We start from the raw sequence: 15223 nt of genomic DNA, 5'->3' as shown, positions 1-15223 counted from the left end.
GTGATGCTTGTAGTGGACTGTTTCCTTCCAGCAGAACTCTTTCGGCATTTTCAGTTGTTTAATTTTTTTTTTTTTTTTTCATTATTTTCAAGGCTACTGAACTAAGAAGGAAGAAATCCTTGGGGTGTGGTAGTATTTTTTTTTTTTCTTTGCAAACAGTCATGGAATCTGCTTAAAGATAGCTGCTTTGCTTTTGCAGTCTGCACAAGAAATGCTTGTTGGAGGCTCCAGGGAATTCAGCTGCCTGTTGCACACAAGGGGGAAGGCTGTGCAGAGTTAGGCAGATAAAGCAGTTGGCACACGTTCTCAGTGTGGAGAACAGGAATGAGGAAGCTAAATGTAAACTTTGCACTGAAACCAAAGCAGAATCATCATTATGAAGCTGGTTGTAAGGTTCTTTGCTTTGAATTCTTTCTTTCTTTTTTTTTTTTTTTCCTTTTTGCACACCTTTCTCATGCTTTGAAGCATGGAGTCATTCTTACTTCATTTATAGGACAGCCAGGCTCTGCTGGAGTGTTTTGTCATCTCCAAACACACTGAGGAACAGGAAGCGATTGGAAGTGGTCAACATGGATTTACCAAGGGTAAATCGTGCTTGACCAATCTGATAGCTTTCTATGATGTTATAACTGGTTGGCTGGATGAGGGTAGAGTCGTAGATGTCATCTACCTTGACTTTAGCAAGGCTTTTGACACTGTCTCCCATAATATCCTCATTAGGAAGCTGAGGAAGTATGGGCTAGATGAGGTGACAGTGAGGTGGATTGAGAGTTGGCTGCGGGACAGAACTCAGAGGGTTGTGATCAGCGGCACGGAGTCTAGTTGGAGGCCTGTAACCAGTGGTGTCCCCCAGGGGTCAATACTTGGTCCAATCTTGTTTAATGTATTCATCAATGACCTGGATGAGGGGACAGAGTGTATCCTCAGCAAGTTTGCTGATGATACCAAGCTGGGTGGGGTGGCTGACACCCCAGAGGGCCGTGCTGCCATCCAGCATGACCTGGACAGGCTGGAGAGCTGGGCAGAGAAGAACCTAATGAGGTTCAACAAAAGCAAGTGCATGGGGAGGAAGAATGCAAAGCACCACTATAGGTTAGGGGCGGACCTGCTGGGAAGTAGTTCTGAGGAGAAGGAGCTGGGGGTCCTAGTAGACAGTAAATTATCCATGAGCCAGCAATGTGACCTTGTTGCCGAAAAGGCCAATGGAATCCTGGGCTGCATAGGAAGAGTGTGTGGCCAGTAGGTCGAAGGAGTTCATTCTCCCCCTCTACTCTGCACTGGTGAGGCCACAACTGGAATACTGTGTCCAGTTTTGGGCTCCCCAGTTCAAGAGGGATAGGGAAGTGCTGGAGCGAGTCCAGCAAAGGGCAACTAAGATGATTAAGGGATTGGAGCATCTCCCTTATGAGGAAAGGCTGAGAGAGCTGGGACTCTTTAGCCTGGAGAAGATAAGGCTGAGGGGAGACCTTATTATGGCATACAAGTATCTGAAGGGTGGGCTGAAGGAGGATGGAGCCAGGCTCTTTTCAATGGTTCCCAGTGACAGGACGAGGGGTAACGGGCACAAGTTAGAACACAGGAAGTTCTGTTCAAATACACGGCAAAACTTCTTTACGGTTCAGGTGACAGAGCACTGGCACAGGCTGCCCAGGGAGGTTGTGGAGTCCCCTTCTCTGGAGATTTTCAAGGCCCGCCTGGATGCAGTCCTGAGTAATGTGCTCTAGGCAATCCTGCTTTAGCAGGGGAGTGGGACTAGATGACCTCTAGAGGTCCCTTCCAACTCTGAAATTCTGTGATTCCGTGATTCCATGATTCCATGAACTGCAGAGACAATGCAGAAGTTCCCTAGGTGACAGTGATGATGATGCTGGTTCTAGCTGCATATTCAAGTCCTAATGCCTCTTTCCTAACTTATTGATGTGCAAGGACTTTGTGGTGGCAGCTTTTGCAGTTTTTTCTATATCAGCAACCAGTTTGTTTCTAGTTATTCAGCTTATTTCACCGAGAGAGAGTAAGAAGCATACAGCAGAAAGTCTAAGGTAAACCGGCATCTGGTGGGTTTATCTTCCTCCGCATTTCCAGTCCCAGGGAGTCCCATGGCAGATCCAAAGTGGCTACTCTCCCCTTGGAAGCTGTGTGTCTGCAGGTCTATAACCCTAGTGTAATTCTCCAGGCTGAACAAGATTGTTGTCTTGTGACCTGTATTTGAGGGCAGTGGGCTCCAGAGTTCACTTTTTGTCTAGGCAAAGTAGAAAAAGGCATTTTCCCAGGCTGAGCCTTTGTGACCCCTCTGTGTAGGGATCTTAGCATCAGAGCTCACTGCCTTGTTGCAGTTAAGCGCATTTATCTGTTCTGATAGTACTTCAACATAGAGTTTTTTCCTTAGAGATACCAGATAGCTAAACACGTTTTTTGTAAAAAGACTTTTTAGAAACCATTGCTAATCACCTCCTATAGCATGAGAAAAGTGACAAAATATGACATGCTTTCAAAATTTGAAATACTTTACAAAGTTCTTTCATCTGGTTGCCTTATCTTTACAGTTTAGCCATTTGCTTCTTCTAAATTTCACTTCTTGAGTGTGTTTTTTCAGTCTGATAGGGTTGATAAGAGTTAGTTACTCTGCTGGCAGCTTGTTGGAGTTAGCCTGTGGTTCTTGGTGTCTGCCATCTCACTGAACTGGGGTGCCTTCCTGCAAATGGAGGACGGTCAGAGTTAGCAATATATATTGTTACTGCTTTGCCTGTGTCCTAATTTGAGCCAAGATTAAAGTAAAAAGACAGTACAGAGGATGACAAATATCACAAGTATTTTATTGTGAACATCGCTTCTTTTAATGTATTTTTAATGCAAACAAGTCCATAAGTATACATAGAAAGATTTCCCAGGTTGCTATGCTGTTTTTTTCTAACATCTGTGCTGACATTCTCTAAGTGTTTGTTCTTCTTCCAGTCTGGGATTTGGCCCAGAGACTTGTGAAGCGTATTGTTGCTGTCATCTTTTAACTGATATGGCAATCTTTAAGATTTCTCCCAAGGAATATTTACTTTTAGATCAATGAAGTAGAAATATTCAAAGCAGCAGTTACAACTTGTGTATCTTGGAGTTTAAGCAAGCTGAGTCTTCCAGAGTTGCTCTCAACTTTGGAGTCTGATTTCACAAGTGATCGTGTATTTAGAAATAAAGTCTCTTTCTTAAAAAGCTGTGTGGTATGTTCAGAGTAGCTGAACCTGGTAGCCCTATGAACAGTACAAATGGCCTTATCCTTCTTCCCTCTCTGGCTGAGCAGGATGAAAACCCACTAGTGGGAAAATACACACACACACAGATGCATGTATGTAATATTGATCCCTGTATTATTGGTGGATGAGAAGCTCAACATGAGCTGACAGTGTGTGCTCACAGCCCAGAAGGCCAACTGTATCCTGGGCCGCATCAGGGGAAGAGTGGCCAGCAGGTAGAGGGAGGTGATTCTGCCCCTCTGCTCTACTCTGGTGAGACCCCAGAGTACTGCATCCGCTCTGGAGTCCCCAACATAAGAAGGACATGGACCTGTTGGAGCAGGTCCAGAGGAGGGCCACGAAGATGATCAGAGGGCTGGAGCACCTCTCCTGTGAGGACAGGCAGAGATAGTTGGGGCTGTTCAGCCTGCAGAAAAAAAGGCTCCGGGGAGACCTTATAGCAGCCTTCCAGTATCTGAAGGGCCCCTACATGAAAACTGGAGAGGGACTTTTTATGAGGGTGTAGTGATAGGACGAGGGGGAATGGCTTCAAACTGGAACAGGGGAGATTTAGAATAGATTTTGAGAAGAAATTTTTCACTCTGAGGGTGGTGAGGCACTGAACAGATTGCTCAGAGAAGTTGTGGATGCCTCATCCCTGGAGGTGTTCAAGGCCAGGTTGGATGGGGCTTTGAGCAACTTGGTCTAGTGGAAGGTGTCCCTGCCCATGGCAGGGGGGTGGAACTAGGTGATCTTCAAGGTCACTTCCAACCTAAATCATTCTGTGATTCTATGATTATTTGGTCTCGGGCACCCAGTCTGTCTGTAGTCTCCCCAGGGGCTGTCAGCCAGCCCTGTAAGCCCCAGAGGTGCGCAGCCCCGCTCTGGTTGCTGGTGTCTTCACCCCATATGTGTGCACATGTGCTATGTGTAGCTGTCTGTACCTGTCCTTAGACACTCAGTCAAACCAGTAACTGGCCCTGGGTGGCCTGGTCTCCCAGTTACCTCATGCACAGGCTCAGATAGGTCCCTGGCCCAGACCTATGGCCTCTTCAGTAGCTGGTTCTCAAAACTCTAATCTTAGCTATGCTGGCTTGGTGTCTATTAGAGGAGGTGTGACCCCTTCTCCCCTCGCTGGCACTCAGACCTCTGTGCCCCAGGGCACAGATGAAAACGCCGTTAAACAAAAAAATGAGAAGCCAGGACAGACTGTGGTGATCAGTTGTCTTCCCGACAGGGGTCCTCTCTCAGTCAGTGAGGTCCCTCACCTCAGAGCCAGGCCTGGGGCTGGCTGGTGGCCTGGCGAGGAGCGGGGCCAGGCTGCTCCCCTGGCGCAGCGTTACCGAGGGCCTCTGCCTGACAGGGCTCCTCAGCTGCTCTTTGTGCAGATTAGCCTTTAATCACACAACCTAACGTTATAGGTAGTTCCCAGGCATGCCTGTAGATGTTACAGGATGGTATATCAGCCATAGGTGTACCAGCTGTGGCAGTACTATGAGTACATTTGCAGAGGAGAGAACATCATTATTTCTTGGTCTAGTTTTTTGTTTTTTTTTTTCTTTCTAGTAGTCTCAGTGACAAATGCTGGAAGTATTGGTTTAAGTCTTTATGTACTCCTGTGTGTGAGTATGCATGAAAACCTGCCTTCTTCAAATAAACTTAGGGCTCTGCCAAATTAAAAATAAGTTGAAAGACTTTCTGTTACGATTTCTTTCTCAAACCTTTGAGAGGAAAAATGTTAAAGGTGCCTCTGACAGACCAGACTGCCTCTCATTAAGCTTGTTACATCCACCCACATGCATCCGAGAAACAGAAAATGTCTTTAGGAGTTCCATCTCGGATGCCACAATTTAAAAGCCCCGGCTATGGGAAGCGTCTTGTGAGGTCTCATTCTACCAGCCTGGAGAGCTGCAGGAAGGGATGTGCTCTTTAAAGTGAGTGACGAAGGAAAGGTGATTGAAATACTTCTCGTGCAAAAGGTCTGTCTTACCATGAGAAGCTGTCAGGTGAACGTCAGGGGACGGCTTGTTCAAGGTGGACTGAAGAGAAGATGTCAGACAGTTGATGGCTCAGGGCTGACCCTTCAGCAGCGGGTGGCCACAGCTCTCACTGTGTGGACCTGCAAGGGCCTTGCATGTTCATCATCGCCCTCCTGTAGCGGACCTTCACGCTTCTGTCGTCATCTCTGTCAACTGCTAATGGAAGTACCTCTTGGTAATGTTAGTGTCAAGAAGTGAAAGAATCGGTCTGTTTTTCTGCCCTTTTCAGTGTGAGATTTAGTTTGGCAAACTCTTAAGGAAACTTTGGGTTGTAAACTGGACAAGCCCCCTCTCATGGTCATCACAGCTTTCCTCACACAGTAAAAGTGATAGTACTCACCCTCCTTGCAGAAGTGCTAATGTGAACAAGATCAACAGCCATCAACAAGTGTATCTTGAGTTCCCTTTGGTTTCCTGTAGATAAATGGCATCCTCCTGAAGGAAATCTTTTAATGTCCCTCTGAATGCAGTCAGAAATGGAAGAGAGACAGGAGCAAAACTCTTCTAACTGGATTTTAATCCCAGAACATTCAAGGTCAAGCTTGACTGCTCCTCTGAAGCAATTTTGAAATAAGAGTGTTTTTTTCATGAAATGTTGTTTGTATGAGAGGCTTTGCTGCAGTAACTTTGTTTCAAAGGATATTAAGCTCAAGTTGTCCACAAGAAAAGCACGGTGGAGGGTGCAGCAGGGGTTCAAGGCTTACCTGTTGTTAGTTGCACCACTGTTAAGTTGGGAGAGTTACAGAATAAACTTGCCTAAATGAGGCAGAATTTCTTTCTTAGCTCAACGTATATGGGTCAGATAAATATGTTTTTATTTCCTCCTTTTCCTAGGAATTTTCCTCTGGCAAAATTGAATGTTTCAATGGACACTGTTTAAGATCTATGAGAAAAAACATGCCACCCTGTTCAGACTCTAGCTTTGACAAAAGCATGGAAATACTAAGTGAAAACGTCAACCAAAGACACTTTACGAGGTATTGTATTTCTAGATATCTAATCTCTGTTCAGTGTATAGAATGAAAAGGAAAAGTGAGAGTATGCACAATGAGTCACATCATGATAAATCTACAGCTAAAAATCTGCAGGGGAATACAATCATGTTAATGTCAGTGCCAGTATCTTAGAACTAGAATCACTCTTCTTAGTAAAAATCTTATGCTTGTATAAAAAACATGCAGATTTTCCCAACTCCTTTGAGATCACTCCTCCACTTTGGTTACTGAGATATTATTTGCCCTATTGAGGCTTCAAGATTAGCAGGTTAGGAAATGTCTGTCCTTATAAAACTGTGTGCTTATGGTACGCAGCAGACTTGAGATCTGAATCCTCCTTGTGGTCCACAGGCTTTTCTTTTCATGACGTGGAGAACCAGTTTATAAACTTGGTGAAGTTCCCCAGTCTTGAGGGGGAACTATACAATGCAATAGGGTGTGATATGATATAATACTTCTGTACAATAATTCTAATACAGTAATTCTTTTCTCCTTTCCTCTGTCTTCTTTCTTAATGTAGGCAGTTGGCAAAGCCAAAATCAGACCAAAAAAAAGAAGAATATAAAGAAGGTAAGTAGCGGTAATTCCTTAGGATTCCTTTTTAGCCTGGTTTCTTAGAAGGATTACATTTGGTCACTGTGTGTGTCATTTGGCTCCCAAAACTTCTAAACTTCTCAGCCAAAATCAGCTGAAGTTGTGAGAGCAGATGTCTCAAAGACCGTGAATTTCTTGTGAGTTTTATGAAAAGAGGTAGGTGCAGATAGAAGGATATGCTATTAGTTCCTTGCATGCCTGGGGAGAATGCAGTGTGAATTCCACCCTGCTCTTATGCACCAGAGAATCTGTTCCTTAGGTCAGGTTTCTTCATGACGTGGATTTTCTGGAGTCTGCAGGACACGACATAATTGAAAATGGTTCTTGCAAATAGGAGGGAACACTGCAGTATTATAAATTGTAATACATGTGCGTTGAAAAGTAATTCAGTCATGAGACGCGCAAACCCACTGACACTGGGAAGGTGTCGTTGAAGTTCAGCGGTTTTCCTTGGAACCGAATTGCTGTGCTGAGTACACAAGCAGGCTTGGTGCTGTGAGGCTGCTTGCTGGCAGCTGGGAAAATCCGTCAGTTCCAGGGAGCGTCCTGCCAGCCACGGGCTGAATGTGGGAAGGGGCCTGAAATGCACTCTGTAGTAATTCAGGTTCTAATTGTGCATTGTAAATTGTTATTTACTGAGCTCAAACTTAGTTTTATAGTTAGTGATCATGAGATAAAGGCATAGCTGTGTTTATACTAACACGGTGATATATCTGCCACTCTCTCACTGAACCTCTCTTAACTGTTTTAATGATAGTGCAGGTAATGAACCCATGGCAAAGGATGCTGTGTGGTAAATACTGGGCAGATCTTTTTTGAAAGCAGGCAAGCATTTGAGTTCTTTGGTATTTAGGAGTTTATCTTGAAGCGTTTATTATTTTCTAGAGCTTTTGTGTCATGATGCAGAATATGAAAGTGATGCATGCTTAAACATGCATCTCAAGAAGAGACTTCCCGTGTAAACAATTCTTTTTAAAAAAACCTATTAGATACAATTTTACATGAATGGGGTAAAAACATCTTAAAGAGAGGTATTTGTTGTTTTCACTTTTCCAGAAAGAAGTAACTGGAATAAACTTGCCTCCTGCGTGGAACAAAAGTTGCGTGTTTGTTTTCATCAGATTGGCTTTCCAGTCTGTTAAAAAGTTGCTATACAAATCATGCTTTTAAGTAGGTAGTTTAAACATAAGTAATTTAAGTTGAATGCTGTGGTCATGACAATAACTTCTGAGTCAGTATTTAACAAAAAAAATCAATCCACTACAGATTTTTTTACTTTTTACTAGAGCAATAGTGAAATAAAGAGAATAAAATTTTCTGTCTCAAAATATTTTATATATTAATCTGTTTTAGTGACCAGAACACTGAAGACCAGAGCTGATGCAAAAGCTGCAGAACAAGCCCGTGAAGAAAATGCGGATTTGGAGGTCCGGCAAAGCTGCAGACTTCCACAAAGTCGTTACAGCGCTACGAATCAATCTGTTTTGTTTGACAAACTTATAACAAAGTAAGTGGGTTTTTTTCATCATCTTGTAAAGCTACGAAAATAAGCCTTATTAGCAAGCCTTTGTGCTATGGCATAATATCAACTAGGGACTTTCTCTTTCTTTTGACAACAGAGAAAGGTGGCATTATTCCTGGCAGCAAGGGCTAAATGTGTTCAGTGGTTAGGCTGAGACTTCCCTATGTGCCCTTACATACATCATATGTCCTTGTGATAACTGTGAGCCTGCGGGTGCTCTCCATAGTAGAGTCCCACCAGGGTCGCATGGCTCGAAACTTGCAGGATGTTGTTACCAACCTTTGCTAACATTCCTTTGCCATTGATCAGGTAGGGTCTCCTCTTCCTCTGCCTGCACCTCTGTGTCCTGTAATTACTGTTGATATATTGATTTATGTAAGGCATGGGCCTTTGTACTTCACAGCCACACTGTTTAACCTGAGTTTTTTTTAAATAAGTGCTTGTTGCTGTTTAAGACTTCCAGGTCTGAGAGTGTGTGCATGAGGATGTGTTTGGAGGGTGCCTCATGTGTAACGAATTTGGGCACAACCAATATTTAAATTGGCCACTGGTGACTTCATTTTGGGTTTGGCAGTTGCAGAGAGATCTACATACTAGAGCATCTTTTATGTATGGGCTGGGTGGGTTTATGTGTTGTCTTGTGAACCAAAAGTATCACTTTACGTTGTGACTTTTGGTAGCTTTAATTTGCCCTCTAAATCAATTTTCTTAGCATCAGAAGCGCCTTCGTTTTTAATTAACTTTTCTTCCATGCTTATGAATATTTTTATAATGCTTGGTTGAGTTAAGATACTGAGGAAAGTTGGATACAGCAAGAGTGAAGTAGTCCTAGTGTTTCTGCCTGTCTGTCCATGGCTTAATTCTCTTTGTGAAGCCCAAATTGACATTGTTTTCTGAAAGGTTTGCGAATTGTAACAGCAGTTGGGTTTTTTTTCCAGCATATAAAATCATGGAAAACTAACAAGAAACTTAAATTACAGTTAAGAGAAGAATAAGCAACCTGTTGTTTGAGGAAGGCTGTGAACTGAAAATGACTTAATGCTATCATGCGGAGGAACTTAAGTGCTATTAAAAACTGCCATAATTTTTTTTTCTGTTGTTACTATGATCTTCAGAATTCTTTTTTTCCTACTAAAACTGATTGGTTTTTTTACTGTGTTCAGTGAGAGGGGAAGATAAGCCTGAAAACAGTGTATGTTTGCAAATCCTCAAAAGCTTGTTCTTAAATCTCTATAAAAAAGTAAACATTTGACCTAATTTTTAGGTAGTGTTTAAAAACTTGGCTAAGTGTCAATGAGTCTTGCTTTGTGCATACTATACTAAAACGTCATACTGATTATGTGTACTGTTTTACATGTGGTTTTTTTGTACTTGCCTATCTTTGCTCTTACATGTCAACTTTTTATCTTAGTACTGCAGAAGCAGTCTTGCAAAAAATGGATGACATGGAGAAGATGCGTAGACGGCGAATGATGGGTGACCTTGGGGTGTTCCATGATGCAGAAGAAGTAGATACTAATTTATTTTACTATTTCTGTATAAGTAGTGTATTTCACAAAGGGAAATTATTTAGTTGCTATTTTAATTTAGCTGAAATAACTTTTTCCAAAGAATAGCGTAGTCTGCAATAACATTTGGTTTTGTTCTCTAATTGTAATTTAACACGACATGTTATGATTATGTGATAGATGCGCTCTAAGGGTGGAGGGAATATCTTCTTCGGAAGACACGAAATAGCAGTGATGCTGAAATATGTGTCTTATACTACACTTTCTGAATTGCCTTATGATTTTTGAATGGACACTGTTTACAAACAGCTGTTTCAGGGCTTGGGTTTTCACTTCAAATCTTATAAAAACTGAATTTGTTGATGTCTGCTTTATCTATGTTTGTTCTTGTGCCAGCCTTGCCCGTGAGCTTAAGGAATCTTCTGTACCTAGAGGAACTTATGTTAAAATTATATACAGCAATCATATTTCCTCTGTTAGTTTTGCTCTATTAAATTAAGTTCTTCTACTATCCTTTTGAATGACAGGCACTTAATTTTTTAAACGTCTTCGTAGTCTGCTTTCATAGATTTTGTTTAGATCTGAACTCCTTTTTTTCTTTTTTTTAAAGAAACCAAAATTGTCCATGGTACTTTGTATAGCATCTCTCAAATGCCCGTATGATTATTTACTTTTTTTGTCTGCTAGGAGTTGCTTTTTCCTGGGTTCTGCCACACTCTTGGATTATTAACGTGTGATTAATTGATATACTTGGTTTTGTATCTGGATAAGTATTTAACTATGTACTAAATGTACATGAGTACTATGTACTACATGTCCTAAACCCTATTTTAGAGCAGAAATTCTTGTTACTAATCCTGGGTGCCAGAACGATGTTCCTATTCTCTCCTGTACCTTAATTTAATCTTTTGTGTATATGGAGTGCCTTGATAATGTTACTATTTAGGCACCAAATATGCCCATGTCAGGTTTTCTGCATATGTGACTGATCTTTCTTGTTTCTTTTAATTAGGAAAACCTCGATATGTACTCCCGAGGAAAGAAAGAAGTCCAAAGAGCTGATGAAGAAATAGTTGATAATCAAGGTGACATTGTAGGTTAGTTCTGTTTTACATTTTCTATACTACTCTCTACCCAAAAGCCTTTTCTTAAATCACTGAGACGAGCTGAACTACTGGGTATTTTTCATCTATTAAAAAAATTTGTATTGCTATTGATGTTACAAGCCACAGTCATGGACTCTAGGGTTGTACTGTAGTGAGCTCAGAACAGGTATTCAGAGAAAAAAAAATATTGGTGCTTTTCCAAAATGCTTACAAGATAAAAGGCAACAGATGGCCGTGGACAGGTGGGAATACAAAGAAATGGACAGTGTTACTCAGAATGAGAAGGAGTGATCTCGCTACAGCAGGAGCATGACAGTTTTCACGGTTCTGAGCAGCACGGTGAGAATTTTCAGGAAGTAAGGTAGGCTGCCAGATGTGTGTGGAAAGCTCCTCCTGAGCGTGAAGATCAGCAGGGGAGAAGATAGTGGTGTTCACTTTTGTGTCTAGCAGGTATCAGTGGAAGCTGCTGTCAGGGCCTGTAATTAGGAGCTGTCATCCCCATACTCAGTGGGAAATAACATGAGGAATAAGGTTAAATTGTAAAAGGCCATATTAACTTTATGTTTGAAGTGAGGGGGGGAAACTTCTAAGGTTTTAAGGAGAATGATAGTTGTGATTAAGGCAGTCAGACCAACGATCCTCGTAGGAGCTTTCTGGGTGGAAGAGAATGGAGTGAGATTGTACTTAAGGACAAAAAAGGATGTGGTGGTAGCTGAGGCCATCAGTGTTAGGTTTTGTGATAGACCTCCTCTGCACACCCACAATGGAGCTCAGAGAGAGAGTGGCAGGAGTGGGAGGCCAGATAATACCCTGCCAGGGTGCCCCCAGGGCCATCAGCCCATCAAAGCCCTATCTGCACAAGCCCGGAGGAGCACAGGGGTGCACAATGGCAGGCAGGGACCCAAGTCAAGGACTCATATCAAGGAGGAACAGCCACCTTGTCTGGGCCCCTCCCAGGACTGTCCCAGCAGAGCCATCAGCCCCAGTGTTCAGGTGTGAAACCCATCTGGATGAGTCATCGGGGGTGGCTTTCTGGATCACCTTTTGGACAAAGGGGTTACTGCCTAGGGGTGGGACATATTGTGGAATGCTGGGGAAAAGCAGTTCACACAGGACTTCTTATGGGATCTTTAGGGCAGGAACCAAAGGCAGGACAAGGGAGGGGTTTAGGTGATTTTGGGAGGAGCAAGAGCGGGAAAATAGAGGGGCAAGGAGATAAAAAGCTGGTCACATGTAAATAGTTTGCTGGTCAGTACACTTGACTGACTATGCCCCGTGCCTGATCCCCTGTCTGACCATCAGAACTTGAATAAGAGATGATTTATGCAATACCCAGTGAGGGGTGAGGGCAGTATCTTGTTCATCATACACATACTATGTAAGCAATGGAGACCTACAAAAAGGTTCAAGCTAGATATCCAGTTGTTAATGAGCACTGGTGTGGTCTCATTCTTCATCATGAACAGGACAGAGAACAGTCCATGGCCTGTTGTTAGGTCTGTTATTAGTTCCAACCCAGCCTGTAGTTCCCAGGTGCACACCTCAGTGATCAGACCTCCTTGTAGAGCTGTGAGAGAACACCTGGAGCCACAGGAGGAATCCAGCCAGAGGCTGACCCAAAAAAACCAAGGTCAGGCAAGGCATTAACGAAATGAAACATGATCAGGTGTGCCAAGGGGGTTTGGCTGGTTAGGGAGAAGGACAGCTGGCTCATCATTTGGAGATCTAGTTAGGAGAGTGGAGAGTATCAACTCAAGGCTTTAAGAGGAGAAGCTTTAATACAAGGCCATGGGCAGTCTAGAGGGAGAAGCTATATAGCTTGGTTCAAGTGTGTGAGTCTCAGGGTGTTGGGTAGGAGACACTTGTAGAAAGTAATTATAAATAGTATGTTGAATGGGAAGTAAGAGTATGGGGCAATTCATTGGTGATCAAAGTGAAAAATCTGGAATTTTAAATTAGGAAAAACTAAAATATACTTTTATAATGAAAAGCATGTCAGGAAGGAGTGGGAAATGTGTGTTGGTGTAAAGAAGATGAGTGGAGCACGGGGAAGGACTAGAGGAGCAGAAAAGCAGAGAAGTTCATGCCTTTGTGACAGGAGTGTTGGAGTACCAAGTACCAATGGTAGTGATGCCAAAATAATTTTTCAGTTTTCCATGTGTTCTCTCTTTATATCTTGTGTAACTTATCTTGCATTCAGAAAGCAGTGCGACCTTTTGGGGGGAAGAAAAAAAGGGTAGCACGTTCCAAGGAATAAAATTTACTTAATTTTAGCGAGCAGATAGGTGAACAGCGCATGTATGTTTCTCACCTGGTGTCCAGCTATTAATGTGAGAGGGTATTAAGAATTTTCTAGATAATTATATTTTGGTTTTTGCATTCCTACTATCTTTCATGAAAAAACTTCAAGTTACTTTAGAGAAGCCAGTGGCATAAACTGTATGAATTTGACGTTATTTTCTGATTGGGGAAGTTCACACCTGTGATTTGCCCTTTATTGCTCATGTCATCTGTGATGCAGCTAGATTACCATGCTTACCATTACCACTGTAGAGTATTAAAAACATTTCCTTGAAACGCTTTCTCAAAATAACAAGAAATGACTTTCTGAAATAATGTTTTTCATAGGAGCTGCATCTTAGCTAAGCAAGATGACAGAATTGTTGTTAGTAAGACTGATGAGAGGTCACCCAGCAATTTCAGTGAGGACAGAATAATATCTATATGTATGCTTCTTTGTGTTTTGTAATTTCTGGAATGTGTCTTGCATAAATTGGTCTTAATGCTTTGCAGGTTTTCAGATCTATTGGGTCATTAACATGAAGGTAATAGTAAAACCTATAGGCATCTGTGTAGTGCATTTTGAATTTAATATCATTTGCAACAGTACTTAAACAGTTTAATGTTATGCTGCTGTACTGCAGTTTCATCAGAAGAAAGTGAAGAGAAAGAAGATGATGATGGTGAAGACACTCGAAAGCGTTACGACTTTCGACAGAGGAAGACTGTTGAGCGCTATCAAGCTCCATTGGAAAGTAGGTTATATGCAGTTTCCCTTAAGAGATACTTTCTTGCATATAAGTGAGATACTTTTTTTTAAATGAAAATATATACACACACTCAACTTCTATTGAAATTTCTTACCTTCATTCTGCAAGTAAATTTTATTAAATGCATGTATCCTGTGCACGTTATATTTCTTTGCCATTTGGCATACTTATTGGTGTTTTTCAGTAAAAAAATTACCTGTGTATCCTTGAAAGAATAGTAATTAAACAGACTTGATAATCTTACTCTTGTGGTTTTCAGTTCTCCTTAAAAAACAAGTGTGTGTTTTTTCACTTCTACTGTACACTGATTTAGAAAAAAAGTCCACCCGCCAATCACTTGAAACTTCTTCTGAAATTAGAGATGGGTGAAACACATCACATTTTCTGTTTCTTTCACTATTCTGCTTTCTCTTAAATTTGTCTGTAACATTATTCTAAATTCTTTGCTTTCAACAGAACCAAGACAACGTAAGATATATTTTTCGGGCCAGTCTTCACCTGTTAGACAGAGATATTCATTTAGAAGTGCTCGGTCACAAGGCTCTTGCTGCAAAAGAACTAACAGGTTGGTGTATGGTCAGTCATAGTTCTTATTTATCGATAGTGCTGTCGGTCACATTACTGAATAATGCTTTCAAGGGGTTTTGGATTGGTGGTAATTGCAGATTAATAGTATGATTATTGCTGTGGTAATCTGAGGGTATAAAGAAAACAAATATCAGGGTGGGGAGACTATACTTTGTATTAGCCGTTAGATATTTTTTTTTTTTTTAATGCAGTTATTTGTGGTCACTGATAAGGAGATTATGAAGGTTACGGATGAGATTGTGTAACTGAAATTCTTTTGTTCTGGAATAGAAACCAGAATCGCCCTCTGAAAATCTTGGACTATTTAATCCTGAAGAATACCAATTATTTTCTTAAAACTGAAGATAATTTAGTTAAATGGAGAGCCTTATGGAAGTTTTAGTGGATTTTTTTTTTTTTTTAGTCAGTGAAATACTGATTCCGGTTTCTCTTTGGAATCAGTTAATGTTTCTGTATGAAACTATCCTTAAACAAGAAAAATGCTAAATGACATTATAAATTGTAATTGCAATAGCAATGACAAAGGGGGGTTGGATCCTGTAAGCAGTTAGAGCTTGGGGAATGCCACGTCTTGCTAGATATGAGCACTTTGTTTAGTGT

General features: G+C 41.6%; 1 protein-coding gene across 1 annotated transcript in view; it reads left to right on the top strand.

The window, feature by feature from the left end:
* The window catches only part of ATAD2 (ATPase family AAA domain containing 2), a gene marked incomplete at its 5' end in the record, with an annotated part of 39355 nt that overhangs the window by 1120 nt on the left and 23012 nt on the right, over nt 1-15223 (top strand). Inside the window, 7 exons of the mRNA XM_082499529.1 lie at nt 6095-6237; nt 6776-6825; nt 8203-8356; nt 9783-9879; nt 10892-10976; nt 13910-14020; nt 14492-14600. Of these exons, the coding sequence (XP_082355655.1) occupies nt 6095-6237; nt 6776-6825; nt 8203-8356; nt 9783-9879; nt 10892-10976; nt 13910-14020; nt 14492-14600 (749 nt within the window). The remainder of the gene's footprint in view (nt 1-6094; nt 6238-6775; nt 6826-8202; nt 8357-9782; nt 9880-10891; nt 10977-13909; nt 14021-14491; nt 14601-15223) is intronic.

This window comes from Vanellus vanellus (genome assembly GCF_965231255.1).
Source record: "Vanellus vanellus genome assembly, chromosome: 2".
NCBI lineage: Eukaryota > Metazoa > Chordata > Aves > Charadriiformes > Charadriidae > Vanellus > Vanellus vanellus.
The sequence above is the reverse complement of the archived record's forward strand: the minus strand, read 5'-3'. Positions and strand labels throughout refer to the sequence as shown.